General features: G+C 40.2%; 1 protein-coding gene across 1 annotated transcript in view; it reads left to right on the forward strand.

The window, feature by feature from the left end:
* Positions 1-24,754, forward strand: part of LOC114037753 — a 188,314-nt gene that overhangs the window by 26,988 nt on the left and 136,572 nt on the right. The window contains exons 11-14 of the mRNA XM_027854705.1: positions 7,170-7,282; positions 8,323-8,458; positions 8,550-8,756; positions 19,144-19,336. Of these exons, the coding sequence (XP_027710506.1) occupies positions 7,170-7,282; positions 8,323-8,458; positions 8,550-8,756; positions 19,144-19,336 (649 nt within the window). The remainder of the gene's footprint in view (positions 1-7,169; positions 7,283-8,322; positions 8,459-8,549; positions 8,757-19,143; positions 19,337-24,754) is intronic.

Below are 24,754 nucleotides of genomic sequence, written 5' to 3' on the forward strand. Positions count from 1 at the left end.
TCTATCTATCTATCTATCTATCTATCTATCTATCTATCTATCTATCTATTTATCTATCTATCTATCTATCTATGTATATATATACATACATATAATTTTTTACTTCCAATTACCCTAATACTGACAAAGGTCTCATGAGTTACAAATATCATTTTTCCATGCAGGAATGTAAACAGTTCAACTTTAATAAGTCTCTTATGATTTCTCTTTCTGTTTACCTCTTCATGTTCCACTTGAGTCTTGTATTGGAAAGTCAAATTTTCTATTCAGCTCTGGTCTTTTCATCAAAAATGCTTGAAAGTCTTCTATTTCACTGAATGACCATTTTTTCCCCGGAAGAATTTTACTCAGTTTTGCTGAGTAGATGATTCTTGGTTGTAATCCTATCTCCTTTGCCCTCCGGAATATTATATTCCATGCCCTGTGGTCCCATAATGTAGAAGCTGCTAAATCTTGTGTTATCCTGATTGTGTTTCCACAATACTTGAATTGTTTCTTTCTGTCTGCTTGTAATATTTTCTCCTTGACCTGGGAGCTCTGGAATTTGGCTACAATATTCCTAGGAGTTTTCCTTTGGGGATCTCTTTCAGGAGGAGATCGGTGGATTCTTTCAATTTCTATTTTGCCCTCTGGTTCTAAAATATCAGGGCAGTTTTCCTTGATCATTTTTTGAAAGATGATGTCTAGGCTCCTTTTTTGATCATGGCTTTCAGATAGTACAATAATTTTAAGTTCTCTCTCCTGGATCTATTTTCCAGGTCAGGTGTTTTTCCAATAAGATATTTCACATTGTTTTCTAATTTTTCATTCTTTTGGATTTGTTTTACAGTGTCTTGATTTCTCATAAAGTCACTAGCTTCCAATTGCTCCGTTCTAATTTTTAAGGAAGTATTTTCTTCAGTAATCTTTTGGACTTCTTTTTCCATTTGTCCAATTTTGTTCTTTAGGGTATTCTTCTCTTCATTGGCTTTTTGGACCTCTTTTGCCATTTGGGTTAGGCTATTTTTTAAGGTGTTATTTTCTTCCATATTTTTTTGGGTCTCCTTTAGCAAGCTGTTAACTTGCTTTTCATGATTTTCTTGCATCACTCTCACTTTTTCCTCTACTTCTCTTACTTGCTTCTCAAAATCCCTTTTGAGCTCTTCCAAGGCCTGGGACTGATTCATATTTTTCTTGGAAGTTTTGGATGTAGGAGCTTTGACTTTGTTTTCTTCTTCTGGTTGTATGTTTTGATCTTCTTTGTCACCAAAGTAAGATAATATAGTCTGACTCTTTTTGTGCTGCTTGTTCATGATCCCAACCAGTTACTTGAGTTTTAAACTCTTTGTTAAGGTAAGAGTCTGTTTCCAATGTGGAGAATGTACTGTCCCAAGCTTTGGGGGTTTGTACAGCTGTTTTCAGAGATGCTTCTAGGGACCTGAAAAGTGTCAGTTCTTTCAAGGTGCTATGATAAGGGGCGAGGTGTTTCCTCTCCACCACCACAACAAGCTCCACCATGCCAGTGCTCTTCCTCACCCCAGGACCACCCCTCAGAACTGCGACTCAGATCCAAGCACGGGCAAAGCAAGAGATTCCTGCCTCAGGCCTGGCAAAGAGATCCTTGCAATTCCCCTCTGATAAACCACTCGATTCCCCCTCAGTCTGTGGGCAGGAAGCTCAGGACACAGTCGCTGCCCCAAGGGCATGCTCTGTACTTGTGGCTGAAACCTAGCTTCTTCTCTCACCGCAGTAACAGACTTTTCCCACTGACCTTCTAAGTTGTCTTTGGTGTTCGTGGGTTGAGAAGTCTGGAAACCGCCACAGCTGCCCGCGATTCAGTCCTCTGAGGCCTGCTCCAGGGTCACTGCAGCCTGCACGCCCATGCCAAACTGTACTCCTCTTCCAGCCCAGCATGATATACCTTTCCAGTCAGCCGTGCAGGTTGTCTTGGGCTGGAAATTTGTTTTACTCTGTTTTTTTGAGGGTTCTGCTGTTTTAGAATTTGTTTAGAGCCACTTTTTATAGATGTTTGGAGGGGTTTGGGGGAGAGCTCTAGTAAGTCACTGCTTTCCCTCTGCCATCTTGGCTCCGCCCCCCCCATTGCTGTTTTTACAATAATTCTTGCATGCACTGGTAATATGCTTTGAGCTGGCTTATATACCAACCTTTCCCTTTGGGGCATCTGAATTTTTCATTCTTCCAAGATTGTTGTATTCCTTGATTCCTAGCCAAATGGCAGCATAGAGAGAATACTGATAGTAAAGAAAAACCTTTTATGGCAACAAACGTTTGAGGATTATTAAAAGACATATCCTCAATATGGTCCAGCCCAATCTCACCTACTCAGTTCTGGACCCAGACCATCACCTTCTGTATAGTCCAAGATTCACAGAATACAGGCTGCCTCTCTAACTGAATGTCACAATCTGGGCAATGTTCATTTTTCACCCATTTTGGGGTTTTGAGTGTAGGTGATTAGACCAATCTCTTTGATTGAGATTAGTCTAATAATAATAATTTTTTAAAACTTCATCTTACTACTAAGTATACATTCTCATCTCATGTAATATTCTGTGAGTAAAAATGTTCTTTGCCTACTATGCTTGGGAGGCTAAAATTTCACATTTAAAAAATGAGTGCATACTTGCTTGGGCACTACTTCTTTGGTTTTGTTCAAAGTAGCTGTCTTCTTGGGGCAGCTAGGTGGCGCAGTGGATAGAGCACCGGCCCTGAAGTCAGAAGGACCTGAGTTCAAATCCGCCCTCAGACCAAACACTTGAAACATACTAGCTGTGTGACCTTGGGCAAGTCACTTAACCCCGATTGCCTCCCAAAACAAAACAAAACAAAGTAGCTGTCTTGTTAAGGTGACCTGAACTAATGGTTCCTGAAGATAATCAGTCCTGTAATGCCCAGTTTAACATGTCAGGGAAGTATTGTCTCTAAACAAAGTGTATATAATTGGAATCTCAGCTCTCTGCTCTTCTTTCATTCCCAAGGGGATAGCTAGATGGTGCAGTAGATAAAGCAGTGGGCTTGGAATCAGGAAGCCTCAAATTCAAATTTGACCTCAGATGCCTACTAACGATGTGACTTTGGACATGTCATTTAATATCTTGTTTTCATAGTTTTCTCATCTGTAAAATGGGAATAATAATAGCACTTACTTCCCAGATTTGTTGTGAGGATAAAATGACATAATAATTATAAAGTGCTTAGCACAGTGCCTTGCACTGTAAGTGCTAAATAAATGATTTTGGTTGTTCAGTCATTTCAGTCATTTCCAGCTCTTCATGATCTCATTTGGGATTTTCTTGGCAAAAATACTGGAGTGGTCATTTCCTTCTCCAGCTTATTTTACAGATGAGGAAACTGAGACAAATAAGGTAGAGTGACTTGGCCAGGGTCACACAACTAGTGAGTGTCTGAGGCTGGATTTCAGCTCACAAAGATGAATCTTCCTTACTCCAGGTCCAGCACTCTGTTCACTATGCCACCTAGTGATGATGATAATGATGATGTTACAGATTTTATCATTGGCCCTAGGAAAATATATATGTATATAGAGAGATAGATAAGTTATTATAATTACTTTGGATTCTAGTCAATACTTCTTTTTTACATTTATCTTGTTCTAAGTGGTTCTAAATGTTCTATGTTTTCTCATCTATAAAACATTTGATTAGACATTTTTTTTCCTGTGCAATTTATTTCTGTGAGCTGTGCTCCACCCTCTTTCCCCTGAGGCTGTGCCTCTCTCCTTTGTTCCATCATATCCAGTAAATGATGCCTCTCCCTCACTTTTGGCATAGACTAGCTATACAGTAGGTCTTTCATGTTTTCCAGTCATTTCATGAAAATATCTTCTGTCGTAACCTGAGTTCACCATTATGTTTCCACCTCCAAATGGTTCTCTATAATTTTAGGACCCACTGAAATGGCTACTGTCTGATGAGAAAAAGATCATGGCCAATAGCTTTAATTCTGAGACCACACCAGCCATCCCAGAGACAGGAGCCCAAGGGAACCACAAGCCACTGAGCTGATGATATACTTAGCTGATCTCTTCCCCTTTCCCCTCATACCTACCCACTCCATGTTTTTTTCATTGCACCTGGACAAACAGTGTGGAATAGTGGAAAGAGCATTGGACTTGGAGTCAGAAGAAATCTCTGTTTGAATCCTACCTCTGACACTGATGAGTTGTGTATTCATGAGCCTCAGTTTCCTTAACCATAAAATGAGGATAATAATACCTGTTGTACTTCCTTTATAGGTCATTATGAAGCTTAAATGAGATCTTCATAAATATTTTGTAAACTTTTAAGTACTATGTAAATGTCAGCTAGGTGGCCTAGTGGACAGAGTACCAGACATGGAATCAGGAAGACTTTAGTTCAAATCCTGCCTGTGAAACTATTATGCTCCCCTACTTTACACTTGAAGAACCTGAGAGGTTAAGGACTTGCCTAAGTTAACATAGTCAGTATCTGAGGCTGGATTTGAACTCAGATCTTCCAGACTCCAGCCCCAGCATGTGGCCTAGCTTCCTTGGAGATAAGGCTTGCATGTGCAAAAGATGTATGAGTTTTAGTTGACCCTAAACTCAATATGAATCAACAGTGTAGATAATGCATCCCTTAGTTTTCATTAAGAGGAGTCTTATGTCAAGAAGGAGAAAAGTAGTAGATCCACGGTATGCTTTTCTGGTCAGACCACCTTTGGAGTATTGTATCCAATTCTAGATGCTATATTTTAGAAAGGAAATTGATAAACTGGAACATGCCCAGAAGAGAGTGACCAGGATGGTGAGTGGATTCAGTCATCTCATATGAAAGTCAACTGAAGGAACTATGGATGTTTAGTTTAATGGTAGAGAAGATTTAGAGAGGACATGATGACTGCCTTACTATTTGAAGGATTGTCCTGTGGAAAAGAGATTAGATTTGCTTTGTTTGGCCCCAGGGCACAGAGCTAAGAGCAGTCAGTGAGTGTAGTAGAGGCAGTACAGTGCTCTATGAGGCGAAAGCTCCCCAAAATAAGAACTGTACAGAAATGAAATGGGCTACCTCAACAGGTAGTGAGTTCCCTATCATTCAGTGCCTTAAGGTAGAACCTGTGAAAATGATTTCTTAGGGTTGTTATTCAGAAGCAAGGCCCCAGTCCTTGGGGAAGTTGATCCATCTGTCTTTGGAGCTCCCACACACTTGATTGGTGACAGTGTGTGCACGACTAGCCCAACTAAGCTTCCTCTGTTTACTGGCTGGCCCTAGACACCAGACCAGGGGGAGCCTGCGGCGTCAAGGCCACATGTGGCCCTCTGGGTCCTCAAATGCTGCCCTTTGACTGAATCCAAACTTCATAGAACAAATCCCCTTCATAAAAGGATTCATTCTGTAAAACCTGGACTCAATCAAAAGGCCACATCCAAGGACTTAGAAGGCCACATGTGGCCTTGAGGCTGCAGGTTCCCTGCCCCTACACCACACCATGCATCAGCTTCACATTCCATCCACATGGGCTATCTTAACTTTTGCTTTCTAACACTGACCTGATTCTTACCACCTGGGTCAGCATCCTCCATGCCAGGCCTGAAACCTGGATTTCCATACCTGCTCTTCTAGAATCCAGGCCCCAGTCTCTGTGGAAATTAATGCACCTATCTGTGGAGTAGTACAGTGGAGAGAACATGGACTCTAGAGGCTGAAGACTTGGATTTGATCCCTGGCCCTGCTACTCACTACCTCTGTGTCTTTGGTTAAGTCACATTACATCTCTAGCCTCAGTTTCTCTTCTATGAAATGAAGGAATTGGACTAAATGACCTCTAAGAGCCCTTCTAGCTCCAAAGCTTTGATCCTGTGATCTCTTTTAGCAAAAATGACAGCTGGGGTTAAGGAGAAAGTAAGGACTTTGGGAATTTTTTTTAATGCCCATACATTCACAAATTTAGAGTAGAAAGAGACCTTAGTCTTTAGAGGGAGCTAATTCAATCCCTCATTTAACTGATAAAGAAACTAAGGCCCAGAGATCAGATTTTATATTCATCAGAGTCTATTTTATTTTTAAATTCCTATTCTCTCCATGTGGTATATAATTTTAAAAATCAGCACAAAGCCAAGTGAAATTACACAGTAAGCCTTCTGCAAATAAACAAAGACTCAGTGTTTTTATTCTTGGTAAATCACATCTATTTTCCTCAGTGCTCTTCAATGCACACTACACACTATGGACATATAAGTTGTTGAGTTTCCAAGGAAGTGGCTAAATTCCTGGAGAAAGGAAGAGATGAGGAGTTTGTGGAAGGGTTTACAACCTCTATAATCCCTCAGGAACATCACACATTACCTTCATTTGCCAGATAGTATATCATTGCTGGGTTTAGATATCAATAAAAAAAATTAAAAGAGAAAGAAACCAAGCAAATAAAGTCATGTTATCATCAGTAACTCCCATTAAAGTCCTCTTTTGATACCTCAAAGGTCATGAAGGTGACCTTGAGTTGTGAGAAGCTATGCCCACACCAAGTACAAGCTCTGGCAAGATCTACCAAGTTGGAAAGGCTCAAGAAGAGGCCAGGTGATAGCATATCTGTCATCCAAGGAACAGTGCAGAAGGGTTCGTTATCACAAAAATTGTAAATAGTCACAAAATTGATTTAGCCACAGAAGCTCATAAAGACTAACATGTGGAGGAGTTGTGATCTCCATTGGTGGAAAAAATGGCCAAATTACTGAAATCATGGGTTCTTGAAGCACAAGGATAAATAATTCAAATCTTCCCAAGCTTTATTTTCAAATCAATGATATAGAGGAGAGAGAGAGAGAGATATTAAATGCTCATCATGTGCCAAGCACCATGCTGGAGATACAAATACAAGCAAACCTGACAGTCCCTGCCTTCAAGGAGCTTACGTTCTAACTGGAAGGGCAGTACATAAAGGGGAGCTGAAAAGTTGGGGAAGAACTCTCAGAGCAGTAGGGCATGGTTCTCAGAGGCCCAGTCCCTGGCAAGACAAGGTTAAAGTTGACCTATCAGAGCCAAGGGACCCAGCAGCAGAGTCCAGGTTACAGGTGGGAAGGAGATGGAGATGATAGTCCAAGTAGAAATGGCATGACTGAAAAGATAATCACTTCTGGGGCAGTATAAGAGTCATAGAATTCTAATTAAGTCTTCCTCTTATCCCCTCAGGGAGAAAATACTGAGGAGGAAGATCTTTCCATGGAGGGCAATGGCAGCAATGGACCCCAAATTAGTCCCAGCCATTGTGCTGGGGAACCTTCGAGGAAGAAGAAACAAACAGGGTACATGGGGAAATTATATCACTTCATGCATTTTTTTGGAAACACACAATGCTGATTAATATCTGACTTTTAAGTGTTAGCTCAAAAATATGTGATGCAGGGGGAAAAAAATCCAAATCTGTTGAAGGAAAGATAGAAGGAAGTCAGTAAGAAGAATTTGTGATCTTAATAAGTATGTTTCTTAGGAGAAATTTCTGTTAGCACTGTTGTTATTCTTCATCATCCCCCAGTGAAGTTTCCAAGGGAAGTAATTTACAAAAACCTTTAGATGAATCTTTCAATTTAGAGACTGTGTGGTACAGCAAAAAAGGTTCTAGGCTTGAAGTCGGGCGAACCCTGGGTCTGAATCCTACCTCTGACACTTACTAGATGAAGCCCCACCTCTCTGAGCCTCAGTTTCCCCATTTTAAAAATGAGAATGATAATACCTGTAATGTACCTACCTTACAGAGCTGTTAGTCAACAAGCATAAGTACCTAGCATGGTGCCTGGCACATAGCAGGGGCTTAATTAATGATTATTGATTAAGCACCTGCTACGTGCCAGGCACTGTGCTAAATGCTGGAGATACAAAGAAAGGCAAAAACAATGCCTGCCCTTAAGGAGCTTATATTCTAATAAAGGAAACAACATGTAGAATAGAGGAGATATGTATGTGGTACAGACTAGATGAAAGGTAATCCAAGAGAAGAAGGCACTACTAGCCTCCTTTTCCTAGGATCATAGATTTATTTTGTTTTTGTTTGGAGGCAATTGGAGTTAAATGACTTGGCCACGGTCACACAGCCTAGTAAATGTTGGAGGTTAGATTTGAACTCAGGTCCTCCTGACTCCAGAGCTGGGGCTCTATCCACTGAGCCATCTAGCTGCCCCAAGATCATAGATTCAGAACTAGAAGGGAACTTGAGTCAAATTAAACAACACATGCAAGATGTTTTACAACCTTTAAATGCTATATAAATCTTATTAATTTAGTGTCAATGAAATTTCCAAATCACTTTGAGGAAAAATCAATGTTACATTTCTTTTGTCTGTAAAAGGTACAGTTACCTTGGAGCTCTCCAATTGCTGGGATTCGATGAAGGTGATGAGACTGGTGATAAAAATCCTGTCATGATGAGAGGAGCCTATCTGTCCTTCCTGTACCTTCGGCACCTAAAAATCAGAGAGCTCCAAGTATGTCTAAGAGAGCTGGTTTGTCCAAGGTCATACAGTTAGTCCGGAGCATAGCTTCTGAACCTGCCTTTTTTCTCCATCTTTGTTTCAGCATATCTGCTTAGGAATTCTGAATTATTTCAGATCTGTTGAGCGAACCCTAACAATCCACACCTCAGGCCTTACATCAAATGCAGGGAATCTAGTTTCCAGTGTTGCAGATGCCTGTTGGGTAAATACTGCAAGAGAAGGAGGTTCTGTTGCTATTCGGGGCCTGGGATCTCACCACTATGTGCATTATACACCAGCAGACTACAAGGTGAGATGTTTTATAACTATTCCTTTTTAAGCACAGTATTATGTGCATTCTCTGGTTAGAGAGGCAACTTGGCACAGTGCTTAGAGAGTGGACCTCAGAGCAAGAAAGACCTGGATTTGAATCCTACCTGTGACACTTATTAGTGGTGTGACCTTGGGCAAGTTATTTGACCTCTCAGTGCTCCAGACAACTTTCTAAGACACTTTTCTGTGTCAGGGACCCCTCTGGCAGTCTGGTGAAGTTGATGGGCCCCTTCTAGGACTCACATTTTTAAATGCATAAAGAAAATACATTGGGTTACAAAGAAAATTGATGATATTGAAATAAGTTATCAAAACATTTTTGGCCTGGAAAGACTTGTTTGGTCTGATGCTGAGTGAAGTGAGCAGAACCAAGAGAACGCTGTACACAGTAACAGCCACATTGTGTGATGACTAATGTTGATAAACTTAACCCTTCCCAGCAATACAAGTATCTAAGCATCTACAGAGGCCTTGTGATAGAAAATGCTATCCACATCCAAAGAAAGAACTATGGAAGTTGAATTGCTATTTTTTTTTCCTCTTCTGTTGAGTTTTGTTTCCGCTTTCTGACGGTTCCTCCAATTGGTTTTAAGTTTTACTTACAACATCACTAATGTGAAAATATGTTCAATATGAATGTAAATGTATGTCCTATATCAGATTGTGCGCCATCTTGGAGAGGGTGGTGGGGAGGAAAGGGGAGAAAAATTTTAAACTCAAAAGCATATGGAAGTGATTATTGATAAATCAAAATAAATTAATATAAAAAAACAACATTTTTTCAAAAACAAATTAACACACCCCAGGATAAGGACTCTTGTTCTAAGGTAATGAGTTGCCAAGCAAATGTTGATTTGCCTTAGTAGAAGTTTTGGGAATTCCTGTTACTTATGAAATAAGAGATTCACTTCAAAGTATGCATTCTCTCTCTCTCTCTCTCTCTCTCTCTTTCTGTCTCACTTTCTTTCTCTTTCTCACATCAATAGAAATAGAGGATATTAAGGCTGAAAACAACCATAGAGATCATCTAGCTAGTACTGTCTTTTTTTTTTTACAGATAATTATAAAAATAATAATAAGTAGCATTTAAATAGCACTTTAAGGTTTGAAAAGCACTTTACAACATTACCTCATTTCAACTTCACAACAACCTTGAGAGGTAGATACTATTATGATTCCCATTTTACAGATGAGGAAACTGAGACAGATGATGGTTAAATGGGGTCACATCTGGAAAGTATCAGAGGCAGACTTTTAACTCAGGTCTGACTTCAAGTCCAGCACTCTGTCCATTGAAGAATTTGAGGCCTGGAAGGGTGAAGTGGACAAATGGCCAAGGTCACAAAACTAATGAAAGACCTAGGATTCAAACCCAGGTCCCCTAACTCTGAATCTAATATCCTTCCCACTTTATCCTTTTACTCAAAGTTATCACTCCTGGGACCCCAAGCAAGGCTTTGACAGCAAGAAAATAACTACATGTGCAAAAATGTTAATAATAGGTACCTGTGACAATAAAACATGGAGTCAACAATTGGAGCGATAGCAAAATGGTGCCATAGGAAGTTTGGAATCAAAGGACCTGGGTTCAGAGTCAGGCCTGTCTCTCCTTGTGTTATGGTCTGAGAGGTTCAGAGACCCCTCAAAGACCAAAGTTCAGAACGGGGACATTCTGGAATGAATTCATGGACTCCAGCAATCTTTAAGTCTAGTTGGCAAAAGTTTATTGTTATGCTTTTCAGCGGGAAAAAGTTCTTAAGGAACCTGTGACCTTAGATGGGTTCAGTTAAGTTTATATTGGATAAATTTTATTAAAACAAGTGCCAAATATGCTAACTAGGTGATGCTGGGTGCAATTAGGGAATGGTTAAGGAGTGGTCAATTCTTAAGGGAACATGCATTTTTTGTATCTACTGTGCAGGTGTTTTACCCAGAGTTCACCAGGAAAAGCCCAAGGGAGGGCCACATGGAGGTGTGATTTTAGGCCTACTAAGTTACTAAGTTAACTAGTGGTCAGAGCTGGCTGAGGGTTGCCCAGGCTGCCACCAATCAGTGTCATGTTTGACAAGATAGATGTAGGGAGTATACATATGTCTTAAGTCTACAGTACACATATGACGAGTCCAGGATGCAAATCATGAGGTAGGGAGCTGGTATAGATAGTCTAGTGGGTACAGATATCTTTATTACCCAGGACAAAGCTAGTTCATACTAATAATTCTTACAGGTACGGTTTGTAGCTATACCAGGGAAAGAGATAAGTGTGTTGCTGAGGCCTACTCGTGAGGAATTGCTAGGCATAGTGTCCTTGGACTGGGGAGAAACTGCCAAGGATAGTGTTTTAGAGGGTAGGGAGAAATATGGTCTTGGAATTGGGGTCCAAGCACAGGCACCCAAGCACCCCATCACTTGTGTGATCCTGAACAAGCCACAGCCTCTCTGGGCTTCTTCTGAGGACCTTTCCAGATCTAGAACTATGGGACCTTATGGCCTTTCCTTCCATGGTTCCCTCCCTCTGAAATGAGGTCATATTTCTGTAAGTCAGACTCTCATGGACCACATGAACAAGATGTATCCCAGCAGGGCTACAGCTCAGTCACTCACATGAGGTTTCTTTATTTCCCCTTTACTTTAGTTTTGTGCTAATGACCCAATTCTGACCTTCCTTCAGAGGGTTTTGTGGTCTAGAGAGTTGTTCCTTCAATATTGTGTTTGGAGAAGTAAGAGGAAGCTGCAAGCAGAGCTGTTCACTGGCATTAGAAAATAGCCTGACGTCCCAGCAATGAAGATGGAAGGCCACAAACAAGTCAATGCCAAGAGAAATATTTGCTGGGTTTACTCACCATAGCAAAACTGAGACCACAGTCTTGATTTAGACGTTCTGTCCTTGAGATTTGTTTTCTGAATTGTTCTAATGTATCTGAGGCCATTTTCTAGGTTCATAGTTTCATAGTCAAGTCAAAAAGAAATTATTGAGCACTTATTAAATATGTGCCAGACACTGTGTCTGGTCACAAGATCATAGATTTGGAGCTGGAAGATACCTTCAACTCAACAAGTAAATAAGTATTTATTAAGTGCTGACCCCAGTTTAAGGCACAATGCTAAGTGCTGAAAAATATAAATACAAACAAAAAGGACAGTCCCTACCCTCAGGGTGCTTACATTCATGCCTCAGTGGATAGAGAGCAGGACCTGGATTCAGAAAAACAGTTCAAATCTGGCCTCAGACACTCACTAGCTGTGTGACCCTGGATAAGTCACTTAACAACCTCTGTTTGCCTTAATGCATTGGAGAAGGAAATGGCAAACCACTCCAGTATCTATGCCAAGAATGCCCTATGGATAATACGGTCTGCAGGGTCACAGAGAGTTGGGCACAATTCAACAACAATAACAACAACAAGACAATACATAAAAGGGAGCCAAAAAGGAGAAGAAGGTATGTTGGGGGCGGGGGGTGTAGTAGAGAAAGTCTAGAGAGTCAGGAGTTGAGCCTGGGGAGGAAGGAAGGAAAGAAACAAGCATTTATCAAGCACCTACTATGTTTCAGGCACTGTGCTAAGTGCTTTACAAATATTTTCTTATTTGATCCTCAAGGTAGGTGCTATCATTTTTCCCATTTTATACATGAGGAAACTGAGGCAAACAGAAGTTAAGTGACTGGCCCAGGTCATGCAGCAAGTGATAATAATAACAGCTAATATTTATATAACTTTTACCATATGCCAGGTACTGTACCAAGGACTTTACAATATTACCTCATTTGATCCTCCCAACAACCCTGGGAGGTGGTGGGTATTCTCATTATCCCTATTTTATAGATGATGAAACTGAGGCAGAGGTTAAATGACTTGCCCAGAATCACACAACTAGACTACTAAGTGTCTGAGGCTGGATTTGAACTCAGGTCTTTCTGACTCTGGGCCCAGTGCTGTACCCACTACAACACCTACCTACCTTTAGAGGAGAGGAATGAAGACAGGGTTGGCCTCGACATGTTCCCTTAAAAGGGAGGTTCTAGGAGGAACCAGTCAATCAGGAAGAGACTCTGGTGGCAAAGAATACTTTTAGTGTGAGAAGTCCTACAGTGGAAAATAACTCCAAAATGAGGGGTCTTCTCTGGCATGGTAGGGAAAGCCTGGAGAGTCAAGAAGACATGGCTGCCCCAGGTGTCCCTGGAAGGAACCGGTCAGTGAGAGGAAAGAGCTCCAGGGGTGGAAAGATGAGGAAACTGAGGCCTCGAGAAGTTAACATGACCTGCCAGAGATTACACAGCTAGTAAGTGGCAGAGACAGGATTTGAACTCAGGTCCACCTCTCTTTTCATTGTACCTCGTTCCTCCGCTTCTCCAGCTTCGGAATCATAGGCTCATAGGTTATAGAGCCTGAAACGAACTCGAAGATGAAGAGGAGGGGAAGGAGGAAGAAGGGAAAGAGGAGAAGGAGCAGAATAACAGACAGTTCTGTGGCATTTTACACACATTCTCATTTGAGCTTCACAGCCACTCACTGAGGCAGACACTGTAGGTATTGCTGTCCCACTTTTACACAGGCCAGGTATTCCTGACTCCAGGGCCCTTTCCACTGCATCATGACCCCATTCATCTGAAATTATGCTTGGCAAGTTACAGCCTACCTTAAGAACACTGTGAAGGATTTGTTGAATGCATGAATAAATAGAACGAATGAATCATTCAGTCCTTTGGACAAAATCAGGCGCATTTTAGTTTTTCAGAAGAAAAGTGCCAGGGGATTCAAAGGTGCCTTTCACCCCGATTCTCCTTCTCCAGCACTGCCAAGCACAACACTGTTACTACTATTTTTGAAGTGGCCAAGCATTAATAAGTCTTTCAAAGTTATATATGTGGCTCTGTAAGACCTCGGCACACCTTTTTTTCAGTATTGTTCCAGAGCAAATTTTGGTAAAAACAACCCTAGAAACTTCTGGCATGGTTTCAATTAAATAGAGGAAAACAAAAGCTAATTCAAAGGGTCTCTTGAATTAAGAGCTCTTGCTCAAAGGCTCCACTAAGATGTGTTTGCTGAGCAAAGGGAGTCCAGTGACGTCTGCTTTTGATTGTGAACAGTGGGCATGGTTTAGAAATGGATTTCCATAAAAGCTTATTTAAACTTAAGAAACACAAGATTTGATGATGACTAGAATCTAAAGCAGGAGTTCTTAACCTAGATGATCTACAAATTTAGAAGGGAAAAAATTTGTCTTTTTATTTTCACTAACCTTTAACTGAAATTTAGCATTTCCTTCCATTAAGAATTAAAAAAAAACAAACACACAAATACATTATTCTGAAGGGGTCCATAGGCTTCATCAGACTACCAAAGGTTCCATGACACAAGAAAAGTTAAGGAAATTTCTAGAAGAATTGTGGTATAGAGTCAGAAAGACCTAGGTTCAAGCCCTATTTCTGATCCATACTAATTGTGTGACTCTGGGCAAATCACTAAACCTCTCTGTGCCTCAATTTCCTCATCTATAAAATGAGAGGGTTGAACTCAGTGGCCTCCATAGCTGCTTCCAGTTCTAAATCTATGACACTGTGATCATTTATAATTAGTTTTATTGATTAGTTTTTAATTTTATTTTTTTAGTTTTAAATTTTGATCGATTCCTCTTGTTTTTACGTGATCATTTATAATAATTAGAGAGACAAGAGAAAGAAAATAGGATTTAGGCTCAGAGAGGCCTGGGTTTAAATCCCAGCTCTGTTATTTACAACTTGTGTGATCTTGTCACTTAACTTTCCTGGGTCTCAGTTTCCTTGTTTGTAAAAGGAGAGGGTTGGATTCTATGGTCTCTATATCTACGTGCTATCTTCCCTAACTAGATTATAAACTTCTTGAAGGCCAGGGCCATTTCATTTTTGTCTTTGTATCACCAGCACTTAGCACAGTCCCTAGTATGACATAACAATAACAACAATAATAAAAGCATGTATGTAACACTTTAAGGTTGGCAAAGCACTTTACATATGTAATCTCATTGATTCTTCTCACCAACTCTATGAGGTAGATGTTGTTGTTTTTCCATTTTACAAATGAGGAAACTGAGGCTAAGAAATCTTAAGGGACTTTGCTGGTATTACATGGCTAATAAGTAACTGAGGGCAAAATTTAACTAACATCTTCTTGACTTCAAGTCCTATATTCTATATGTTGTGCCACCCACCTGCATTATAGGCATTTAATAAATGCTTGTTGTTTGATTGATCAGTTAAATCCAGATCTAAATTCTAGGCTCCTACTGCTAGGGAAATATTTCTTCCTAAAACAGCCAGTCTTGTCAGAACACAGTAATTTGTTTGCAGTCATAGGTTAATAACCGCTCTGTGGAAGATATTGGGAGGCCATGGAGATAAAATAGATGAAAATTATGCTGTAGTACTTGCCAAGTTCAATCATTGCTATTTTATTGGTGTACACAGCCCAGTAGCACAACTTTGATATAGCATAGGATTATAGATTTAGAATTAGAAAGGATTTTTTGTTGTTCAGTCATTTCAGTCACGTCCAACTCTTTGTAACCTCATTTGGGGTTTTCTTGGCAAAGATACTGGAGTGGTTTGTCATTTCCTTCTCCAGCTCATTTTACAGATGAAGAAACTGAAGCAAACAGGGTTAAGTGACTTGTCTAGGGTCACACAGCTTGTAAGTGTCCAAGGCTGGATTTGAATTCAGGAAAGATGGGTCTTCCTGACTCTAAGCTCAGCACTCTATCTACTGTGCCACCTAGCTGCCCCAGAAAGTATTTTAGAAGTCATCTCTTCTTACCCCTTTATTTTTCAGATGAGGAACTGAGACCTAGACAGTTTAAGAGATTTGTCCCTTAATGCTTGTTTCTTTCCTCTGAGATTATCTCCAGTTAACCTTAATGCTTGTTTCTTTCCTCTGAGATTATCTCCAGTTAATCCTGTCTAAGTCTTGTTTGTTCATGGTTGTTTGCCTATTGTCTCCCTGAGTTAGTGTGTGAGCTCCTGGAGGGTAGGGGCTGCTTTTGCTTCTTATACTTTTTATACTTTGTATACTGAAGGCTTAGCATAGTGCCTGGCACATAGTAGGCACGCTTGTCCATGATCATGTAGAGATAATAAAGTAGTAGATTTAGATACAAGTCCATATCCTGTGACTTCAAATCCTAAACTCTTTCCACTGTACCAAGATAGCTTTGTCTGCTGGCTAAAACAGCTTCCTGAACCACTTTTAAAATGAAGCAGGAAATACTGGGATTTGTTGAGGAAAGACAGTGACTGTGTACCCAGGAGCGCAGCCAGGCTCCTGCCCTTCTAACCCCATCTCACTCTAATGAAGGCCTTTAAAAAGGCTATATTTGCACTCATGAATAATACCATATGCAGAATCTTGCCCTGGGTTTCCTCTCTACTGAGAGGAGGGAAATTTGATTCCATCTGTTCTCTGGAACCAAGGTTGGTCACTGCAATTAAACTGAACTTGGCTGACTTTTTGTGCTGTTTTAATTTACATTTATTTATTTTTCATTGGAATAAAAACATAAACAACAACAACAATAATAGTATTTATATAGCCCTTTAAGAGTTGCAAAGTACTTTACAAATATTATCTCATTTGATCCTGACAGCAACCCTGAGAGGTAGGTGCTATTATTACCCCCATTTTACAGATAAGGAAACTGAGGCAAGCAGAGATTAAATGACTTGACCAGGGTCAGACAACTGGTGTCAGACGCAGGATTTGAACTCAGGTCTTCCAGAATCCAGATCCAGTGATCTATCCACTGTACTACCTAATTATCTCTCCATGTATTTACATGTACATTGCATTTACAAATGAAATAATGTACGTGAAGATCTTTGCAAACCTTAATGGGCTATAATTACATGTTATTATAACATGTCATAACAACAACAGTAATGAAAATATTTCCCTCTTAGAGTTGTTGTGAGGATAAAATGAGATTATATTTGTAAAGCTCTTTGCAAACCTTAAAGTGCTATATAAAATGCTAGCTATTATTATAGTTATTGTATGTATTATACCCCCAAACATACTGGGATGGCTTCCTACATGTAAGTACCAGTTGTACAGTAAAATTTATAGAAGAAAGGTTTATAAATAAATGAAAGAAACAGAAAATCTTGATTGAATGACTATCTTTCCAATCTTCTATGTAAATTTGCAGAGTCACTTACAGCCCCAAACATGAGAATTCCTATATTGATTTTGGTTAGTGTGGATACATCTACAGGGGTATGCTGGTAAATGTCATTTGCTAATTCCTAATGTATAAAATGCTCAAATTGAAAAAAAATTAATAATCTGCTCACTTACTGCTTCTGGCATACCTTTTAAATAACTTTTTAATATTTTAAATAACTTAACCTTTCAGAGACTTTGCTAATCTGTAAAATAAGTGGGTTGAACTAGATGATCTCTAAAGTTCCTACCAGCTTAACATCCTGTGATGAAACCTGAATAGATGAGTGAGTTCATCTTCATCTCTTTGGCGAGACCACATGAGTATACCAGACAGAAAAGAATCCATCTTGGTGTTTTGTTTTGTTTGTAAGACTTCTAGACAAGTTTCCACAGACCCATACCATGTAATTCTCCTTGCATAAATCAATCAACAAGCACATTCACATCCAAAAAAAAATGATTACTTAAAATTTCAGATGTAATGGGATTCCATCCAAACAATATACTGCTTTGCTTAACTGAGCTTTCCATGGAATAAGAATTATTGCATGAGAAACTGTAGATTATGAGACATTTGGATGAAAATAATGTTTGTGTTTTTCTTTAAATCATGGCACTAAACTCTAGTAAAAATGAGACCAGATGTCTATGGAAAGCAAAGTAAATTTGTCTAGTACATAATGGTATATATTATATAATGTCATATATTGTGTAAAGAGAGATTTCATAAGATCCTAGGATTTACAGCTGGAAGAGACATTAGAGATCTGTTCAATTTGGTCCAAATGATCACTAGTCTCCTCCAGCTCTAAATCCTCTTCTGACCACTTCATAAAACAGTTTAAAAAATGGAAACACAGAGAGTTTAATCAGTTTGTACCAGTCACACCAGTAGAGGGGCTACCTTGAATCTAAGCCCTCTGACTCCAAATTTATTGCTCTTTCTAGTACACTAAAAAATGCAAGAACCTAAAATGCAGGTTAAAAAAAAATAGTTACAACCAAACTAGCTAAAACTGAACTATCCAAAAGCCATAAACCACTACAGATTAGCCAGATAAATCTGTGGTCAGTAGGGCAGCTAGTTGGTGCAGTGTAAAGAATGCTGAGCCCTAGAGTCAGGAAGACCGATCTTCCTGAGTTCAAATTTGACCTCAGACATTTACTAGCTGTGTGACCCTGGGCAAGTCAGTTAACCCTGTTTGCCTCAGCTTCCTCATTTGTAAAATAAGCTGGTGAAGGAAATGGAACACTCTAGTATCTTTGCCAAGAAGACCCCAAATGGGGTCACAAACAGTCAGGCAGGACTGAAGTGACTGAACAACAATAGCATGGTCAGTATGTATTTGTACTTATCTTCTGTCCCACTCCAGAACTACAGTACTGTACAGGGAGATCTGGAGTTCAGGTCACCCGGCATTTGTGCAAAGAAGGCCAAAAACAAAAAACCAGACCCTTCCCTAAAGGAGCTCACAGAATAATGGGGTAGACAACAGGCAAACAATTATGAACAAGCTATAGACATAATCGACAAAGTCACTAGCATTACTACCAAAAATAAAAAGAATCTGACAAAAAGAGAAATGATAATACTTTCAAAATGATGACTTTTAGTTGAAATGATCCTCAGCACTCAAACAAAAATACAAATATATTCAGGGTATTATATTTTCTGAAGCAGAAATATTCTAGAGAGTTTTAGGACAATGCTTTAATAAAAGTCAAAAACAAAATAATTTTCTTGGTTAAGTAGAATATTAATCTCAACATCCCTAGTCCTAAGCGTTCACAAGATCTTAGATTCGGAGCTGGAAGGGACCTATAAGTCATCCATTCCAACATTCTCATTTTCCAAATTAGGAAATTAGACCTAGAGAGATAAAGTGATTTGTATAATGCCACATAGCTAGAAAGTGACACAAGTGAGATGAAAACCCAAGTCCTCTTACTCCAAATCCAGCAATCTTTCTACTGTACCAAACTGCTTCCTTCATTCATATTAAGATCTCCCCATTCTCTGCACATGATACTTCTGAGTCTGACGGTACATCCTGACACATCAACTGAAGGCAAAGTCCTGCCATTAGGTCCACTGGGGGGCACCCTGTCCTAGCTTGAAATACATGGCTGTCCTTTTTCTGATGACTGTGGGGGTTGGTTGTCCCTCAGGTCCAGAGCACCCAATTCATGGAATTCTCAGAAGTGGAAAATCAGGATGACTTCTATACTATGGGAGATGGATACATCCATGTCCAGGACCAGCAGGGAGCTTATGTGATGTACGACTGTGCCTTACAGGATCTGGAGGAACTGGAGAGCCAGCTACTGCTCCTAGTGAGCCATTACATTGAGAGAGAGAAAAGTAAGATGCCTGCTCAAAACCACCCACTCAGGATGTTGCATCTCCCATCTGGTGCATTGTCTACAAAGGTCAAATAATAGGGCCCTAATCTGAGAGAGACAGAGTGGGGGGTGGGGGGAGGGAAATGAAAGTAGATGCAACTATTTCCAGTTTCTATTAAGTTCCGTTCTCCTAATAATGAGAGAATGGATAGAGGGCTGGCTCAGCTCCAACACAATCCAGTCCAGCTCAGCAAGCACTTAATAAGCATCTACTATGTACCCCCAAGCAATGCTTTCAGAATATAAGTTGTAGAGAAGATGCCAATATATATAGGTAAAGGGGGTTTCTACATTGGGAGTTCCTATACCAATGAAATCACAGTTCCAGCCCAATATACACATGTAAGGCAGTGTGGTAGGTGTTGGTACACAAAGACAAAATGAAAAATAGTCTTTTTATATTCTACAGGGGGAAATACAACATGTAAGCAGATTAGTACCTATATAAACTCTTGGTGTCCTTACAGAGCTCCCAATAGCCTATCCTCCTGTCACATTACACATACATTTTTTTTTTTAACTTTTAAGAGCATGAAAGCCACACTAAGACTTTTGGGACAGCCTTTATATACATGATAATTTGGAGATGTGCAAGAGAACACTAACCACTGGGGTGATCAGAAAAGGATCCCCTCTAGAAGGTGGCACATGAAGCTAGGGATGTTTGGAGGCAGAGGTCAGGAGAGAATGCATTCTAGACATGACAACAGTCAATGCAAAGGCAAGGAGGTGAGAGAGGAAGGAAAGAGAACAAGCATTTATTAAGTACCTGATTGTGCCAGGCACTGTACTAAGTGCTTTCTAGAAATACTATCTCAGTTGATAATGAGGGGGGTAGAATGTTGAGTTTGTACAACTGGTGGACCATTTTGGGTAGGATATAGAATACATGAGGAGGAATAGTATGAAATGAGTGTAGAAAGACAGATGAAGAATACCTTGCAAAGGGCTAAATTTAAGGCTAGAGAGTTTACATTTTAACTTAGAGGCAATAAGGAGCCACTGAAGACTTTTGAGCAGTGACATAGATCTGTATATTAAGAATATTAATTTTGGCAGCTTTGGGAGCATGAGTTGGAGAGAGGGGCAAGTGGAAGCAGGAAGATCACAGCAATAGTTCTGGTGAAAGATGATGAGTGAGGGCGTGAGCTAGAGCGGTGGCTATGTGAGTGATGGGAAAAGACACAATTTTATGGATGTAGAATTAAAAACACTTAGCAACTGATTAGCTATGAGAGAGGAAGATTTAAGTCTGACTCCAAGATTATGAAACTGAATAACTGGAAGGATGCTGGTAGCCCCAGTAGAAACAGGGGATTTGGGAGAGGACTGGGGTTGGGGGGAAAGATAATGATTTTCCTCTTGGACATGTTATGTTTGAGATGCCTACTCTAATACAGATGGTGATGTCCAATATTCAGTTGATAATAAAGGATTAGAGTCTAGAAGAGAGACAAACACTGGATATATAAATGTGGGAGTCATCTGCATGGAGATTATAATTGATCCCACAGGAATTGATGGCATCACTAAGACAAAGAGTACAAAGGAAGAAGAGAAGAGACTGTCAGGGCTCACAACTAGAATGGGTCTGTCAATTAATTAGTCAAAAGTATTTTTGAATCACTCTCTGAATGCAGAAGTTGCTATATTAGAGAATAGGGAAGACAGAATGGGGAAGGGGGAGGAAGAAAGGGGAAGCAGGTGGGAGGGAGAGAACTAACCTCTAATCAAATTGGGCCAAAAACATGGGGTTAAAGAGGAAGTGGTCCCAGGAATACTCAGAAGGTAAAAATATTTGGAAGAGAAAAAAAATTTTTTTTAAGTGTTTAGAAGGGTAAATGATCTCTCACACCACAACATTCCTGTGCCTAGTTGGAAAGAACTTAGTGTTTCTAGACTTAGTTCCATGTATTATGACGGCCAAAGGGGAAGTATGTACCGGGTAAGTAAGCAAGTAAGTAATGTGTTGACTGTAAATGAAAGTTTACTTAGAGAATTTTAAGCTAGAAAGGAGCTTAAAAATCATCTAGCCTAGTGCTCGTATTTTAGGAATGAGGAAACTGAGGCCAGACAGGATTCTTCTTGTTATAAATTGCTGCCCAAAGAAACTTTCCTGGACAGTCATCATCCTTCTTGATAGCTTTGAAGCATGTGATGCTGTTGCTCACTTCTGGCGGGATATTCTCTCCTCTCTGGGGTTTTTATGACACTGCTCTCTCTTCTTCTAATTCTATTACCTAACTACTCTTTTTTAGTCTCCTTGACTGGTTGTTAATCTATGTCATGCCCACTACCTGTGGGTATCCCCTCAGGCTCTGTACTGTGCCCTCTTTTCTTCACCCTCTGCATTCTCACTTGTGTTCTCGTAAACTCTCTTAGATTCAATGACTGTCTCTATGCAGATGATTCCCAGATCTATATGTAGCTCTCCCTCTGGATTCAGTCTCCCAGCCCCCACTCATATTTTACTTGCACAGACAGGTAGGGTCCCCAGAGGGCAATGGCTACTTCTCTTGTGGCTCTAGGGGTAATCCTGAAGATTTGTGATTAATAGCATAGCTCATGAGCCCCTATCTGGTAAGTTATCCCAGTATCAGTTAACCAATTGATCCTTCTCCAATATTAATCAACCAGTTAATATCAATTAGCTTTTACAAAAGGATATTTACTGAAATTTGGGGCAGCTAGGTGGTGCAGTAAACAGAATGCTGGGCTTGGAAGCCAGGAAGACTCATCTTCCTGAGTTCAAATGTGGCCTCAGATACTTATTAACTGTATGACCCTGGGCAAGTCACTTAACTTTGTTTGCCTCAGTTTCCTCATCTGTAAAATGAACTGGAGAAGGAAATGACAAATCACTCTAGTAGCTTTGCCAAGAAAACCCCAAATGAGGTCACAAAGAGTCAGTCACGACTGAAACTGAACAACAACAAATTTAGTGCAAAGACGTAACAAGGACAGAAGTTACTGAAATATCCCCTCAAAATGAGGGTCCACTCTCCACTCTGCACACATTCAGTCCCTGGTGGGGAATGGGCTCATTAAACATGAAGTGATGAAACAAAACTATAAGGAACACATGAGGCCCAGGCTACCTCCTACCTTGAGAAGTTCTTTTTCCTTTGAGGAATCCCCACTTTGTTTGCTCCTGGGTAAGGCATAATTAATAAATAGGTTGCTCCTCTGCTTAGCTGTCTCAGCTGCTGGATTGATTTACTGCTGGGCTAGCTAAGCAGCGATACACGGTTCCTCAATAGGCAGTGCTGCTGCCAGCTCTAGGATTCTGGCTTTTGGTAGGATGTTGGATTGCTTTGATTGATCTCTGGTCTGATGTTCACCTGAGTAATCTCATCTCAGTTCATCTGTGATTATAAAAGAAGAAGCACAAAAGAGGCAAAGAAACAGAGGCACCATGCATTTGTGGACACATGGTGGCTGGATGGGAGATGAAGCAGTCTGCCCCTTCTCCTCCTGGTAGTGTACAACAATAAATATTTACTTGTTGACTTGACTTGGCACGGCCCTTCAGAGCCCACACAGCATTTTGTTTAGAATGAAAAGGAAAACTCTGACCTGTCTTTGGCAGTAATCTTTGAAATCTGAATTTCAAATTTCAAAACCAAAGCGAATATTTTGGATCATATAATTTCAGTTGCTTGTTGAAAGGTGGTGGTGGAGGTGATTGGCAGCTGTTATATCTTCTTTGGGGGGTGAGGCACTGAATTGTGATTTCCTTGGTATGAGGAATTCCCAGTGAGAAAACTCCTTCTACCTAAACAGATCAGCATTTTCTCTTTACCTTATAACCCTAGAGAGTTGCTTGGGATGCTAAGAGGTTAAATGACTTGCTAAAGGTTATACAACCACTATGTATCAGAGATGGAACTTGAATTGAACCCTGGCTGTTTGTTCGTTTATTTGTAACACTACTCCACACTGACTCTCATGTTACATATTAATATAACATTTTAATGACAACAAGAATTCATTAAGAGAGTAGCCATGTAACCTTGGACAAATCGTACAACCTTTGGGGGCTGTATTTTCTTCTTCTGTAAAATGAGGGAATTAGACTAGTTGACCTGTGAGCTAACTTTCAACTATAATAATCTTGTTATTTTTAGCAGGCTTCAAGAGGTAGCCTAGTATAGTGGATAAAGAGTGACCCTTGGAGTCAGGAAGCCCAGGTTCAAGTGTTACCTCAGATATGTCTTGGCTCTGTGAGTCTGGGCAATTTTCTTTAACTTTTGATGCCTTGGTCATCTTTTAAAAAGTGTAAATTGCAGAACAGGTGCTGATCTCCACTGGTAAAAAGGAGTTTCCTATACCAATCAAATACAGACCTCAGGCAACCATTCTACAAATTATAATCTGAGAGATGTGTGGGGTACAGAGACTCTTACCAATAAATCGGAGACTCAGAGATATTAGCAAAAAGAAAGTTTTCTTTATTAGCTTTCTCGAGAAAGGGCACCCTCCGTCTGCCTAAGATGGCTCTCCTAGGAGAGTGCAAGGGTGTGCTCAGCAGAGACATATTATATAGACCCTAACCACAACTCCTCCTCCCTAACCCCCTTCCTCTCAGCTCCTTGGTGCAAGCCTTGAGGGCACCATCTATTCGAGGCAATCTACCCCAGCAACAGAGAGCAAAGACAGTTTCACAAACCTGCCTGGAGACAAGGAGAGGAGGGAAGTTTTTGCAAGAGTGAGCAAGCAGTTTTGGGGGGGCGGTGTTATTTCTTCCTGCTACGTGCCTAAAAATAAGTTTGGGAAGGGGGAGGGGTCTGGTAAAGTACAAGATGAGTTGAAAATCGTGTTTCTTTACAAGATCAAACGATTAAGTCTTTGAGGAGGCTTCACTCCTGAGAGATCCTCAGAGAGCATCTCTCACAGAGAGTTATATGAGCAGTTGAAATGACTTGCCCAGGGTCATGCAGCCAGTGTGTGTCAGAGGCAGAAAAGTTATTAATTAAGAATTTTGGTGTACTCAGATGTAGTTAGTATTCACTGGTCTACACATCTTCCCTGATTTACTTTGAGTCTCTCTCTACTGGTGTTGTTTGCATAGAGGTCCTTCTTCTAACAAAAAGTTCCCTTTTACCAAGACTAGGAATGATGTCAGCTGAGGAAGACAAATGTTCTCATTTCTGACCAAATTGGTTAATGTTATTTTTCCTAATTAAGCAATATCTTAGAAATTCTTCTTAGTAATACTGACCAGGCCAACTGAAAGAACTGGTTAAATTGGATCTGTCTTGAAACCACCAGTGTGGCCTCTTTTTTGACCAAGAAATGTTCCCTTACCCTCTTAGTGCCTTCTTTGGCCCCAGACCACTCAAAACCTATCCAGGCTGGCTAGGTGGCAGGTGTCTTC

The sequence above is a fragment of the Vombatus ursinus genome, unplaced genomic scaffold, assembly GCF_900497805.2.
Source record: "Vombatus ursinus unplaced genomic scaffold, bare-nosed wombat genome assembly UNPS02000582.1, whole genome shotgun sequence".
NCBI classification, from domain to species: domain Eukaryota; kingdom Metazoa; phylum Chordata; class Mammalia; order Diprotodontia; family Vombatidae; genus Vombatus; species Vombatus ursinus.